At 37.3% G+C, this 15,893-nt stretch overlaps 1 protein-coding gene across 1 annotated transcript; it reads left to right on the forward strand.

Annotated features, from left to right (window-relative positions):
- The first annotated feature begins 3 nt into the window (after window positions 1-3).
- Window positions 4-15,138, forward strand: fra10ac1 (FRA10A associated CGG repeat 1). Its single transcript, XM_020936714.2, has 14 exons — window positions 4-98; window positions 464-543; window positions 607-699; window positions 934-979; window positions 1,098-1,174; window positions 1,297-1,380; window positions 1,465-1,549; window positions 1,918-1,963; window positions 9,186-9,299; window positions 10,486-10,528; window positions 10,873-11,000; window positions 11,721-11,765; window positions 13,223-13,307; window positions 14,992-15,138. The coding sequence occupies exons 1-14, from the start codon at window positions 81-83 to the stop codon at window positions 15,032-15,034; spliced, it is 987 nt and encodes a 328-aa protein (XP_020792373.1). The 5' UTR covers window positions 4-80; the 3' UTR covers window positions 15,035-15,138.
- Window positions 15,139-15,893: the final 755 nt, after the last annotated feature.

Genomic DNA, 15,893 nt, shown 5'->3' on the forward strand with positions numbered 1-15,893 from the left:
ATCGACAGTGGACAGGGCTACTCCGATGTAAACATTCACAAATAGTGCACACTTTTTTTGCTGGATTTTGCGGATTCACGATGGATAATCTTGTAAAGGTACTTATTGATGTGAAAACCGATTTCTCGCCAACCATTGAAATGTTATGGATCGTTTATATACCGAGTTATTTGGCCACTTTTGTTGTTGCAGAAGCGGCTAGCAAAGCAAGCTCATGTCTGCATCTATCTAAACGATACTACCAGTATATTCGTGTTATATTGGTACTTTGCAATCATAAAGTCACGTTCATTAGCATAATAGGCATTGCTTATACTATCGTAGCATCTTATTTTCTCTACTCGTGAACTTATTACAACGTTATAAGTGCTAGACCCACTACTATAGCTCTACTATATTATTGTGCTAATGAGCACTAATGAGCACTTTTGCATGACTATGTTTGCAATATGTGTTTCCACAGGTTCATGGAAGTGGTGGCTATGATTCAGACTTTAGTGATGAAGATGGCCAGGGAGAATCATCAGAGAAGAACCTCAAAAGGTAGGAAGAGATATTCACAAACTTCTATCAATCAGTTTAATTCTCTCACACTTTTTACTATAGGAAACGTGAAGAAGAAATCCTACAGAAGCCATTTGAAAAGGGTCGACATTCTCAGGTGGCTCACCGGAGTTTCCACACCAGCGAGATAGACAGGTACAAATCTCAACATGCAAGTCATAATTAATTTAAACAATGTAGCAGAAATGTACAAAATAAAATTGCTCTTCCCTTAAAATTATTATTTATTACCTGTAACAATATATTTTAATTGACAGAGATTAGCCAGTATAATGTATTATTATGATCAATAACATTTTATTCGTACACTAGTCTGAACACAATTTACAACTAGTTAAAGTCTATTAATGTCATGTTCTTATTTTTCAGGGAAGAAGCTAGAAACAGAAGAGCTCACCTAATATCTTTGAATGCTGTATCCTTTTAAATTATGATGGTAACAGATGGTCATTTACAGACATTGTTATTGTGTGGGATTTGGCACTTTTGTGTACTTCTGCCATTGTTTATGCCATCCCTAACCAGTTTTACAGTTTGAACGACATAAAAAGTTTGTCAGTGACTACATTCTCTATTATGGCGGACAGATGGCTGACTTCAAACGTTCTGCGTAGGTTTTCTATCTCTTAATCATCTCTCATCATCTGCTGTGTCCTAATATAGCTGTAACAACAATATCAGATCTTATGTGAAATTATGTGGCCTATAAAATGGAACATTTTATTTCCACAGAGCTAAAGACAAAACAGACTATGATGTAATCCGTGAGAATCATCGCTTTCTGTGGCGGGAAGAAGATGAGGAGGAGATGACATGGTGATTATACAACGTGCTTAGAATATTTTGTCTGGGATGTGTGCCACTTTGTCATAAAGCCCTCGCAATCTTTGCTGTTTACAGGGAGAAAGATCTGGCAAAAAAATATTATGACAAACTTTTTAAAGAATATTGCATCGCAGATCTCAGCAGATATAAAGAAAACAAGGTGAGTATGTTGCCACAAAACATTATAGAAGTAATCAGCTAAATGTGTCTTTTAAATTAAGTCAAGTGGTCTGGTTGTACATTTCCTCTTTCAACTTACAAATGTTATAGCTAGAGCACATTAAATTAATTACTTTTGATCCAGTTCAATTTAAATCTCACCTGAGATTTTTCATACTGACATAACTACACTTATTACATTAGTCTGTCAGTGATGTAATTACACTTTGACAGATGTTTTTTAGTAAAAAGGTAAATATTCTGATTTGGTGAATTATATTTAGGGATTTCTTAATAAACTAGAATAACATTTTGTGTTATATTTTAATTACTTAAATATATATTAAAACCTCAGTTTGTTTTCCATAGTTTGGATTTCGTTGGCGAACAGAAAATGAAGTTATTTCTGGAAAAGGTAAGATATGCTTAAATTGAATTGTGTAACACATATGCTTGGTAGAATCTCAGTCAAAACAGTGTGAATGTACTGTGAAATTGTTTGGAGATAGCAGTTCCTAGTTTTGTCCACTGGATGGCAATAGAGATGCACCAACTTCACACTTGCTATTAAGTAACACATTTCTGCAAGAGGTCTTTGTAGTGTTTAAGATGTAAAGCCCCTTCTTTTCATTTCTACCTTTCTTTCCATTTGACTTATTGGCTTTGCATAAATATTTTTCTCAAACCTTTTAAATATTTGACCTTTTGCTTTCTTGTTTACTTATCGCTCCTGCCTCTTGGGGAGCATTTGTGCCTCTCAGTGAGAAATTGATCTGTTGATTCACAAAAATGCTGGCTAACATTTAGATTATTTTCTCTCACACTGTAATAATTTACCTTGATTTTGCCCATTAATTATTACTTATTTTAATTATTGTTATGATTTAGACACCTGCCTATCCTATATTTATAATAAACTTGACCCAGAATCTTAATTAGTTAACTTTTTTGACAGTCTCCATACTCTTCTTTTTCACTTTTAGAAAATTATCTGGATACTAAAATCTTAGCATCCAGGTGACTACATACACACCCACAGTATGTCTGAGCAGGCTAGCTAAGCCAATATATTGTTCCAGATTAAGAGAGTGTAATCCTGGTCTCTTGACAGTTCAACCCCTGTGGCTATACCTTTCAGGAAGTGGGATTAGATTAGGTCAGAGGCACCTAATTTACACTGCCACCTCTGCCTTTCGCTTCACACTGATGATTCCCATAAAATACTTCTTAAGCACTATTTACAGCATACAACCCTTAACTCTTTTGCTAAAATCAATACTAATCTCAGACTTGGCTTTCCTTTCCGAAGGGGATATTTGTGCAAATTGGATGTTAATAGTGTTTGGTTTGCATCTTTCAGCCTTTAATTTTAGTAGATATATATACGATACTTTGCAAAAGCCCTAGACTGTTTATTAAAACTATAGGTGTAAATTAAAATAAATCTCTGTTAATAACAAATACATATAAGTCCAGGACTCACATGAAAAAAAAAAAAAAGTTCTGAAACATTTTACCTGGTTAAATAAAGTAAACTGCATTCTTTGTCTTCAGACCTTATGTTAAAATGGTGCTAAACAGTTATCTGAATCCATATGACGTGATATTAATATTTTGGTCCATTCTTGACAGTCCCTGAAATGTCCCAATATTGTTTTCATGCTTGCATACATATTTTATAAATGTTAGTTCTTGTTCAAAGGCCAAATTCTATTCTCCACATGGCTGAGCGTTATCCATTTATTGAATATTCAAATGAAGACATGTCTCCCGTCAAAGCGGTACACACTGTTCTTATCTCTGCCGAGTCTGACATGAAACTTCAGGTCATATTGGTTTTAGGTAATGCTGCTGCCGGCTACCTTTGTCCAATCGGATGGATATGGCATGCTCTGACCTGTCCATGTATGACCACACCACGCCCATGCAAAACTAAACATTTAGCCCCCCCCCAAATATATATTTTAGCAAACTGCCAAATTTACTCAAGCCTAAAAGTTATAATTTATCTTTTAACAATCAAATCTTAAATTTTTTGAACTTTTTTCCTCACTGTAGTAGTCATTATGCTGTTTCTGAAGTTATACTCCCAGTTACAATTGTATACTATTATATTTCACTTAAACTGTTATTTTCTTATAAATATAATTTTTTTAAAACCCTGGAGCCAGCCATATTTGCTAGAAACTAAATGCTCATCTTATATAGTTTTTAGATTTTGCTGTTATTTTAAGTTCACATGATAAAGACAGAGGAGTGACTGATATGAGGATAACCTTTACTCCATATAGCAGAAGCCACCCTGTTTGCTGCTGATCATCCCTGCATACACGTTTATCAAGTTAAGATATTTGCTGTCAGATAGAGGGGAGAGGTCAAAGATAGCTGAGTACAGTCCTATTTTTGTTGAACTAAAATGGATTATGTAACATTTCAAACTCACAAAAGGTTGGCCCAGGTGTTCTGCTATAGTGAAGCTGAATCCCATGTTATTTTTGTAGATATTAAGTTTAATGAAGAATTTCTGGTCCATTATCCACGTAAATTGAGCCATTTGAGATCTTAGGACTTTCTTAATTGTGCTGTTCTCTAAAATGACAGCCTAAATTCAAAGGTGAGACCACTTTTAGTTTTTTTTGCACCTCAGCTGGTTTGCTAACGCTGTGTTTTTGTCTTTCCTGTCAGCGGTGCTTAGGATTAGTAGCAGGCAGCTCATTAGCAAACAAAGATTTCTGATATGCCCAGAGCACTGTTCTGTCAGATTTTCCTTCTGTATTTCTTGTACTTCACTGTGAGAGGTTTGTACAGAAGAACTGTATAGGCATGAATAGGCTGAATCTGGTCCACACCTCACCTTGTTGACTCTCTTTGACAGCGGTTTTGAGATTCACGCCTGAGGCCACTATGCGCTGGTTGTTTGCAGTTTCCCATAGGCAGAGGATTTATTAAAGGAGTACAACCCGGAGTCAACTTCTTATAAAGCAGTTATACGCCCACCTGCTGGAGAAAAAGTCTTGTTTTCATAGTTTGTGTGGGTCAACAGAAAAAGTGTACATTGATTTTTTGCTTTTATGCACAAAGGTGGGTCAAGAAGGAGGTGAACCTGAAAGAAATTATATAATTGGCTGGTTTAATGACAGGATGAAGGCTAGCAGAGTTGGTGCTTGTCATTCTGTGTAATGTTATTTTGGGTTATCACCTTTTGGGTGTTGTGGTTGAACAAATTTAGAAGGGAACGGCTGGTTATGTTGTCCCAATACAAAATTTCAAACTTGATTTTGCTCACAAGGATTTCTCTAATAGACTCAAATCTTTCATAAGCTAAATCAAATAATTTGTGATTGTACATTTCTTCTGTACACGTACTGTACATTCAGATAGTGACATAACACAAGGGTACATTGCAAGAACCTAGTTTCCACAAAAGCTTTCCTAAAATATATGGGAGCTAACCATTTTGCCAAGCAAGCCTAACATCCAAATTTTACTATTAAATCAACACAGGAAGAAATCAATGGTCTTTTCTAAATTTATAAACCCTAAATATCATCATAGGTCCTATATTGCAAAAACTGACACTTGTGAGCATAAACATACAAAACATACTTTCAAGTTAACAGCTACCTTTTACCTTTTTTTCAGTATTGGCAATTCCAGGGCTGAAATCATCCGAATGATTCTGAGGGTGTTTGGAGTTTAAAAACACAGTGGAGCACTTCCTGAATTACCACATGACATCACAAGGGTGAACTAAGAACTCATCTAAATATGAAGGTTTTGTGTGTTCATCGTGTAAATGAAACAAAACACAACTCTGGGCATGGTTTTGATGAGAAAACAGCATTAGAACATGGATCACAAAACTGTAGTATGGCCCTTTAAGCATTGATGTCTTAATAAAGTTGCCAGTAGTTTGTTTAATGGTAATGCTAACTAATCACCACTGACTAGCCACATTGTTAGACTGTGTCACATTTCAATATCATTTTTTCTGGCACTAACTGCACTCATTAAATGCCCCCAAATTAAGATTAAGTCCAAAAACAGAGAGGAAAAATTGATACAAATTGGCATCACTGTCTTTTTGGACTTGTCCCCTGGGACCCGTCCCCAGAGGTAATAATGCTTAAAGGGTCTCATAGGGCGCTGTCCTGATCATGTATCTAGTCAGAGTTAATCACGAGACCATCTGTCCTGCTGCATATCTGTGTATTGGTCAGGATCCCGGGTGCTGGCATTAGGAGCCATTGACGTAGGACAGCAGGAGTTTCCTCTCTAACACCTTTAGTCATCTGCCCTCCTGCCGGCACCTTTCACTTCAGCACGTGAGCTCACCTGATGTGTTCCTGCGTTTAAAGCCTGTAAACAAGCTGCGTCGTGAAAGATAGCATTTTCTGTCTCTCTCTGAGAACATGATCTCATTTTAGACTAGAAGTTACAGTTTACACGCTTAAAAATAACTATACTTTTAATTGCCTTATATTTAGTAACTATTAAACTGAACTCCTTACTCCTAAATTAAGTTGCTAATTAGCCTGAATCACTCTTAAACTATTTATTTATTATCAATTACATCTTTGTTCATGCTTTATTAAGGTAACTTAAGGTGTGGATATAACAAAGTTCTATCACAGTTACCATACATAGAAGAAATATATTTTTATTCTTTAGTATTTTAAGTATACTTTTCTAAGTGCTAACAATATCTTATTATAATAGTGGAGCTTTCTTTGTTGCAGTAGTGAACAATGGTCTCCAGGGATAGAAAAACACTGTATTTAGCTTATTGTGCAATGGATATACTTTCCAATACAGAAGCATTACTTTGAAGCAGCAGTACTTTCACTTGTGTGCAGTAGGCTGTTTGATTAGTATTAGGAGTCCATGTCATGTCATCTTCTGGGCTGTTGCCATTGACGTCACAGAGGCCAGTGAGAGAAGATTGTGTCAGGTGTAGACAGGCTGATGTGCTGGTGTCATGGTCATGGGCAGCCGTATATATTCACACTACCTTTGCCATTTTAATGCTGCAGGGTATAACAGTATAAAAGTTATGGGCAACAGTAGCTCAGCTGGTAGAGTGTTAGTCCACTAATCCCAAGGTTGGCAGTTCAAAATTGGTGGAGCAGTCAGAACCACTGACCCACAGGTTGACGGTGTGATTTCAGCTTTCAAAAATGAATGCTGTTATTGTGTCCTTGGGCAAGACACTCAACCCCTCTCACCCCCAGTATCTGCGTACACTGGTATGAATATGTGTGTGTGAATGAGAGTATTATATTTATTTTGTTATATCATTTGTTGAGATTTTTATGGAAATTGTGTAAACATACATACATTGCAATACATACTTGTCTGATATATTGGGAATTTTACCGATACATATATATATATACACACACATATATATATATATATATACACACACACATATATATAAAAAAATGCCCTGATATCACCAATAATAGCACCAATATATCACTGACCCCTCCCTCTTTGCCAAGCCTGATACAAAAATGACAGTTCTGCCATGCGTCATTATAAAAGTTCACCTGGAAATCCCTAGAAGGTCTCTTGATACTACTCCCAACTCAAACTAGTGCCAACCTTTCTAACGTCATAGATGCTTAATGAGCTCAGCACGTGAAGGCTAAGTGTGACCGTACAGTCTCCTCCTCACTGTCACAGCTCTGATCCAGGACAGCTGAAGGCAGGTATCCCTCTCCCTCAGACAGTGTAAGAAGCAATCCCCTCTTTGCACATGCCAACAATGGATTTGAGTGACGCACTTACCCCCTCTGGGACAATCCAGAGGAATCCCACAACCAGATCGGTGCCACCCTAAGCTCCTTTTTTGGATAACAGGCAGGTGGGTGCTGTGATCAGCCCAGAAGGGGGCGGAGTCCAAAATGATGAGGATAAGAGGATGGATGGAAGAGCAATGGGAGAGAAAGTGGTTTAGAAATGTAGGATGGGCATCTGACACAAAACGTATATCAAAAGTAGACATAGAATATGTTTTTTTTTTTCATGAACGATGCTGATATCGAATGTTTAGAATCCAGAGTAATCTATGCCTGATAAACTCTGCCAATATTAAGGGCAGATATTTTGAGCTAATTTGGATTATTTTCAATGAACTTTCACTTATTATTCAATTTTCAATTATTTTCACCAAACTTAATTATTTTCAGTAATTTAAATTTACAACAAACTTGTCCAATTTTTTTTTAACAACAAACTGGATAAGAGAGCTGTACAGTCACATTTTGTGCAGTGTCCAAGTACTCAAATAAAACTGTTCATAATTTTAGGCACCTGGTTGACAAAATATTGGCCTCTGCTAGAGATTTAAGGCTGACCGATATATTGGTCTATGTTACAACCCAGCTCGTTTGGGGTGAGGGAAGTAACAAAAATAAAACCAAGATGTACAATGGAATAAATTAAATAATGTTTAATTAACAGGAATGTAAAGGTAAATTAACAAAAGACTAAAAATATACAGAAAACAACCTAACCTAAGAAACAGAACAAAAGAATAAACAGTTTTGTGCCAGAAAAGGGGTCACACAGGCTTACACAAAAACGAGTGGTAAAACTTAGGGACACACACTAAACCAAAACACAAGTTCCCCAAATTAAACCACATAAACCCACAAACAGAATCGAGTGACCAAATCAAAAAAGGCACAAAACCGAAATAAACTAAACTACACACACACGAAAAAAATGGCATACTGGCCACCAAGGCCAGCAGCCCCGAACAGGTGCTGGCAATCTCCTTCAATAGGGGGCGGTGGCTGCAGGTGAGGTGCCCCACGTAGACTTGCCCCACCAATCACAAACGAGGGCTCCTGCAGCAGGAATCAAGAGAACCTGGCAAAAATCACAAACAAATTAGAACCAAGGCCTGGGGCCTATCTCTAATCCTCAAGGAGACAAGTAGAAGAACAAAAACAGAATGCAACTGCTAATTAAATGTATGCAGCATTTTATGTCAGATTTGACAAACTTTACCTATCCCTAGAGACAAAGTAGGCATGGTGAAATCAAATATCAACAAGCAGGTGGCCATGACGCTGCCAGGACAAGTTACAGATCAGTCAGATCAGTACAGAGGCAAGTCCACATACAAGCTTTTTAAACTGAATAAAGCTAGATAATTTGTATGCCATAATGTGGAACATTGCAGGCAAATTAAGTAAAAGATTCATAATATTTTGGCAGCAATACACATGAAAAAGTTGTGACAGGTTCAATAAAAGATTAGAAATGTGAGAATCCAAGTTCAGGATATTAAGACAGCTAGATTACAATTTTGGTCCTAATTAGTTTTGTTATAAAGAATATATTAATGTAAGCTTCACTGATATGAAGAAGTCACATATTAATAGTGTAATCATATATAGTTCAATGAATTAATATAACTTTATTTATTGTTTAAAATATTGTCAAAATTATTCCTTCACGATTTAAATTCAGGCATTGCACATCTCAGTCTATTACTAATTAGCTGGAGGAATGAATCTTGCAGACTCGCACTGCACTCTGGGCAATTTGAAATCCCTCTTACTTCCTGACTATGATGCAACTTAATTAGGTACTTTGCTTTTCATATATTTTTTGTCTTTCAGGTCAATTCCAGTGTGGGCATAAACGCTGTGACATGCAGGACGGCCTGAAGTCTTGGGAGGTGAATTTTGCATATGTTGAACAAGGGGAGAAGAGGAACGCATTGGTCAAACTCCGTAAGCAAGCCATTATCTCTGCCTTATCTAAACATTGCATCATTTTCTTCTGCCAAGGTGTCTCTTCATTGTAAACTGTGTCAAGTGTGTGGCTGGTAGCTCTGACCTAATGGAAGCTCCTGTCTAATACCCCGCTCATAATAATCCTCCTTCAGGTATCATAGAGCAGAAAATCCTGTTACAATAATTACGGTAATTGGCCGTCCCACCAATCACCAAAGTTGGTGAGGCAGCCAAGGACAGCCTGCACAACTGGTCACAGCCAGCAAAGTTCTTATCAAATGGAACAAGTCCTAATTTTCTGACAGTAAAAATCAAGGATAACTTTTGGTTTAGGACAACATTAAAATACTGTTTTATAAGAACAATGAGGTGTATTCATGTGTATAAACTGAGGGAGGAAGTAAACAGTTACAAATACTCGCATAACTGTAAATAAGAAAATTTTGGGGGCAATTGTATTTTTTGAGGACACATGGTACTTGTAGTTGTAATTGAGTATAATTCTAATCATGTCAATATATTTAGCTACATTTAAAATGAATGAATTCATTAAAGTTACTGAGTACAGCACAAACTTTCAGCTCCTGATCTTTTTTTTTAACCTACAAACACACATAACAACACTTCGCCTGCTCTGATTTAGAACAGTGTCTTACCAAAGCTCAAAGAATGTGCAAATTGTGGTTTAAAACAACTTAATTTAGCATTCAGCTGTTTAATTAATGTAATGTTGTAAAAAGGTGTTAAAAAGTTACTAGTACTTTTTACTCTCACTGGGGGTAAGGTGCTTCTGTAGCCATAATTGCCTTGGGATAGACTGATGGAAGTGTGGCTGTTGATCTGTGCACATCCAATCACTCATGCACATGTAGCTGGTAAGGTGAGTGAAGGGCCTTGCCTAAGGACACAACAACAGTATGTGCCGGTCTGATCCACTGACTTTCGAGTTGGTTGACGAGCACTCTCTAGCTTTAGCCACTGCCACTTCCTTGTACAATCAAAACATTTGGAGTGTCTTGCTTAAAAGCCTGTACCAAATTACATATATGCAACAACAGGGCTAGATATAGATATAGAGAGAAGATATTTCTGTATTCCATTAAAATACTCTTAGTTTTGCTAGTTGTTCTGCAGCACTTTCATTGTAATTAAGTCCTCTTCTTTTGTATTTCGCTTGTTGTAGGATTATGCCCAGAATGTTCTTTCAAGCTCAACTACCATCACAAGTAAGTTTGTCCGAATCCCCCTTTGAGGCATTCACACTTAATTGAAATAGGTGCACGGGATGTAGAGCAAGTCATTGCGTAGAAGCAGCTTATGTGGAGATAGCGATCTGAAGAGATGATGTTGTGAATAAATAATGTCAGCTCTTTGAACAGTTGCAGCCGCTTTTATATTGTTCTTGCTGACTTTTTAAAGGAGTTAGTGAAAGCCATAACCTTTTCACAGCTTCAAACTGAGATTGAGTGAAAGAGCCCTTTAGCAGCGGGTTTGTATTTGATGTCTTGACTGTAATCAGGAGTCCAGTGTTGTGAATAGTCTTTGGTGAATAGCTGATTCTGTTTTTCAGGAGGAAAGAGGTGAAGGCGAAGACAAAGACTAAAAAGGTTTTGGAGGAAAATCGCACGGCATCACCCAAGAAGAAACACAAGAGGAAGCACTCACGCTCAGAGAGACACAAACATAAGAAGCGCAGTGGTAAATTCTCTTCTCAGAATCTTTTCAACAAGAGACTTTTATATTTCAGAACAATTTTTTATAGAACATTCCTGGACTGTGCAATACTTAGAAATTAATTGTGATATATTTATTATTGCAACAATAACTGTGTGGATCAAAAATGAAATCACAATAAGTGTCATCCAATAGAAGAAGTTGTACACTAGTCTTAGAATGGTTTTGGTTTTCCATCTTTAGTCTTTATTGTATTGTATCTATATCGTATTAGAGTCTTGAGTTAGTTCTGATACATATCAACAATATCAACAATAATCACAACTTAAATCCTATTTAAAATCGGGATTATTCAAGCAATTATGTGCTTAGAGAAGGTGGACCATCAGTGTACCTAAAATGAACAGAAAAAAATGAAAGTAGGTGACCTGTGCAACAGAAATAGATGTTCCAATCAAAGAAACAGGTACATGGGTTCTGAACATACAAGAGTCCATTTCAGCATATTTGTCATCATTTACAGCAATAATCATCATAATTGCAATTGAAATGTGATGATTTGCATAGCCCTAGGTTTGGACATGGTTTAAAACTGTTGGTGTTAAGTGTTATTTTTAATATCATACTATATTTTTTACCCGTGTGTTATGTCTCCCTACAATAAAACTCAAATAACCAGCTTTTAACTTTTACAACATCCACAGTAAGTCTTTCTGACACGTCTGTCCATTTTATTTTCCCCAGATCATTCGCCCTCTTCCAGCAGCTCAGACGCCTCCTCAGACAAAGGTAGCATTCACACCTCTCTCACACTTACACAAAAGTACCTCCTCCGCCACAGGGCCTCAGCATTGGCCAAATCACCGTCCACTCCCCCAGAATACTGCTCCAAGACACTCCCCCAGTTTTGAGTCTGAAAAACAGCATGCCCCTAAAGCCATGTGGGTAATAGTGTTATCCTGACAGCCATACTGTTTCTACTCAGCCTCCCCTCTCTCTGCTCCGTGCCTGTTATTTGACCCATAACCGCACTGTGTGAAATGAAATATGTCTTTGCCCCCGAGTCCCCTGTGTGAGGGCAGAGGCCTTAAAGTTTTGTGCACAAAAGCACCTTTTCTGACGAGAGATAATGTCATTGACTGACAACAGACAAAGAGATCAGACTGCCCACTGGTGTAGGAGTTTGGTGTGTGAATGAAATCCCAAACTGGTCAGTTCCAATCTGTGGGATCAAGACATCTTCACTCATTACTACTACATTACTTGAATAGAAGTACAAAGTAGTGGTCCAGGAAATTACTCAAGTACTCTGTACTCAAGACTGAAAAAGTATTTGGGGAAACTTCTCAAGTGAAAGTGAATAACTGCCTGGAGTTAACATCAGATTTATAATTTGTAGGAACATTTATTTAATAAAATCCTTTGAGATGTAGCGTCTCATTTTCGAGCGGATCCTCATTTTGAAGTTAATGTCATTGGAAGGACAAATAAAGAACAAAATCTTTTATTTTCAAAACACCACAAAATGGGAAAAACTTAATCAAATCTGAAGGAGCAATGTTAGAAACACACATTTTTGTCACTTTTATACTAATCAAACATTAAACAATTACTCAATTACTGTTACAGTCTAAAATATATTACTCAAGTAGGGGCAGTCTAATTCCTAATTCATCCAGGGGTGGTTCAATGTAGAAGAGGTTTCAGGTTTTGAAACCTTGTCTACATTACTCAAGTTGAAGTAAATATATGGTATGCTCAACAAAAGTGTTAATAATATGAAATCTGACTTTGCAAAATGCCAATACCACCACACCTTGATCAAATACCTAAATAATGCCTCTGGACCAGTACTTCTCATCAAGTCTCTGTAGTGTTTTTTTTTTCTATTTTGGACTTGAACAAAAACAGGAAAGTTACGGAGCTGATATTTTGACACACTCAAACATTGCCGAGTGTAAATCTGATTTCGCTCTGGCTGATTAAACTGTAAGGGCCCCTTGAGCCAAAATAAACTGGTGGTCTATAACCTGCCAAGCTTTCTCTGCGCGTTTACTCTCCTGTCAAAAGTGGGCACGGCGTCCAAAAAACCCATGATTTGCCATAACAACGTCAATCTTCTCGGCCAAAACCAACTTAACTGAACCGCACCTTGAGACAGTATCGCCCGCCTATGACATCCATTCATCAATATAATTTGTCCTCAGGGAGTTGACTTGTGCTCTCTGTCTAACTTGTCCCCATAGACCCAGAGGGAGCAGAGGAGTGTGAGGGCCAATCAGAGGCAGACCACTGGAAAGGCCCTGCTCCTGCGGTGGATGAAAAGTCAAGGTGAGGTTAAGAGCTAATGTTCATATTAAATGGCGCCCAGTAAGCTGCTGTGAAACCATGACTTAGCCCACCAGCTACTAATCACCTTTTATGACTCGCTATTTAGAGCCTGTACTTGGAGGGGAAGCGCACTACATCTGTACTACTTTTGTTAATATTATTACTACCTCTACTGGTGCTGCTTGCTAGTATACACTTAATACTAGTAGCTCAGGTTGAACAAGTGCTGCTACTATTGATACTTTGCTGTGACATTACACTGGGGGTGTTCTATGTATGTCTATGGAGGAACGTTTCACAGTTACCATGGTGACACAGTGGACACGTTGGTGAACACTATGAAAAATGTTTTAAGATCGCCTAAAAATACTGAAAAAAATACAAAATGGATTTAAGGACACAACATTTTCAAGAGCCTGTGACCAATATGGACATTCGTGGTCCTGTTTAGGAGTTTGATTTTCAACAAAAAGAGAGTGACTAACTGAAAAACTGTTGGCTAACGCGAGCTACATTGTGACTGTAATTTTATGTTTAAGAGCACATATCATGTCACATACATCCAAGTTCAATCTAAGTAGTTCATTATAGTGTTAAAATAAAGTTCAGATTAAAGTCTAACTACAGTAATAATGCTTCAGACAGAGCATGCCTCCAGTTAGATTTACACTCTGAAAGAATGCTGATGATTTCAGCTGCAAATACTTTGACACTTCATCCACCTTATCTAGTATGAATGTGACGTGTGAGTGAGTTATTGATGGAGGTCGGAGGGGGCAATAACTCAGATTAGCAGCCTTGCCTCTGTGAGTGTAGCCCAAGGCAGCTGTGGCTATGGAGTGTCGAGTGGATTAATAATGTTTTGTAACCCTCTAAATATATCCAATACTATTATTATTATTATTATTTTTTTTATTTTTTTTTTATTATTATTATTATTACTACTATTATTATTATTACAGCTTATTTACTGTATGAAATGTCCCATATTACACAAAAATTATTAGCCATGTTCTAATGTTGTTACCTCATCAAAAACATACCCAGAGTTGTGTTTTTTTTATTCACACATGCTTGAGTAACCCTTTATTATTAGTCTGTCTACATCTCCAAAGCTCAAAATACTCTGTTCCATCTTGTGATGTCATGCAGTGGTAATTCTCAAGTGAACAGCTACCTTTAGTTCAGTAGAGATTGTAGTTTAGAGAGAATATGTATGGAGTTTAAAAACACAGTGGAGCACCTGTATTACTATAGTGTTTTCTGTTTGAAGACCTCAGGTTAAATACGCAGGGTTTGTGTGTTAAACATGTGTGAATGAAACAAAACTAAACTCCAGGTAAGATTCTGACATGGAAACAACATTATAACAGATCAGAATCTAGCTCAATATGTTCCCTTTAGAAAGACTCATACTCAGTACAAGTGAACTACTACTGCACCAGTCAATGTTTGTTTAGACTTTTTACCGGGAGAGATTTTAACATTGCCTTTTTTCATATTTACTTCACAGTTAAAGTCTTATTTGTTTATTTATTCAGCTCTTGTGCTTTATACTCCTCCAATTTTTACCACAGCAGAGGCAGCCAGGATATTAAACTGTGTGTCAGCCTGCATCCCCCTACAATCCCCATGTGCTTGACAGGAAGTAACATTTCTGTATTTATTTGCTTCTTGTGTTCAGGGAGGAGGAGTTTGAGGACTACTTTGAAGACATGTTCCTCTGACGGCGCCACTATCAGCTGTAACCCCGCTGCGACTAAACTTTCCCCTGACATATCGGCACAGTGCAAACATTCCCCCAATACAGAAACACAAATAAACAGAATATTCACGCAATTCCTGTCACTGTCTTCAATTTCGTAAAGATTTACCACTGTCTGTGTGTAGTCCCATCTCATACTAACAGTGCTTTTATCTCGGCTTATCGCATCTTACTTTAATGTACATGCTGGATATTTGTCTTGTTTCTTTTTGTCAAACAGAAATGAGAGGGAATTGTGGAGTGGAAAGCTTTACCTTTGTGCAATAGACCAAAACAATGCCTTTGATGAGAAAAATACGTATTACCTCTACATTGTAACATCGTGCAGTGGCTCAGTGGTTGGAGCATTCAGCAGCTAACTTAAAGGCTGGTAGTCTGATAACTGCTCCAACCAGTTCAGACTGTCAATTTATCCTTGGGCAAGGCACTTCACTCACCTTTCACACGTGAAAGGTGAGTGAACACAGTAAACAGACACTATACTACAGAGTCTATTGAGATGGTGGTTCGAGAGGCCATTGGTGCAGATCTGAAGCCACCATTGGTCAACTGGCTACAAAGGTGGTTCACTCAACTAAGTGGGGTGGATTAATGCAGTATTTTTTGCATTCTTTAAAAAATAATGGCATTAATAATACATGGAATATGCAAGAAACAAGTTAGCAAATCGAAATAGGGGAAACTGGCTTGACAACTAGTTATAGTATTGCTTTCAAAAAATGTCCATAAAAAAATAACATACAATTAGTAAAGCTTTATGACATGATAACAGTATTTTGCCACTCCTATTGCTATGTCTGTATGTATATCTCAAACTGTAT

The sequence above is a fragment of the Boleophthalmus pectinirostris genome, unplaced genomic scaffold (assembly GCF_026225935.1).
Source record: "Boleophthalmus pectinirostris isolate CB_2022bp ecotype Guang Dong unplaced genomic scaffold, ASM2622593v1 HiC_scaffold_14, whole genome shotgun sequence".
Lineage (NCBI taxonomy): Eukaryota > Metazoa > Chordata > Actinopteri > Gobiiformes > Gobiidae > Boleophthalmus > Boleophthalmus pectinirostris.

Bases quoted from the DNA above. Each gene is read 5' to 3' on its own strand.
- fra10ac1 (XM_020936714.2), top strand. The intron at 700-933 runs GTACAAATCTCA...CTTATTTTTCAG, and splicing joins CACACCAGCGAGATAGACAG to GGAAGAAGCTAGAAACAGAA. The intron at 9,300-10,485 runs GTAAGCAAGCCA...CGCTTGTTGTAG, and splicing joins GAACGCATTGGTCAAACTCC to GATTATGCCCAGAATGTTCT.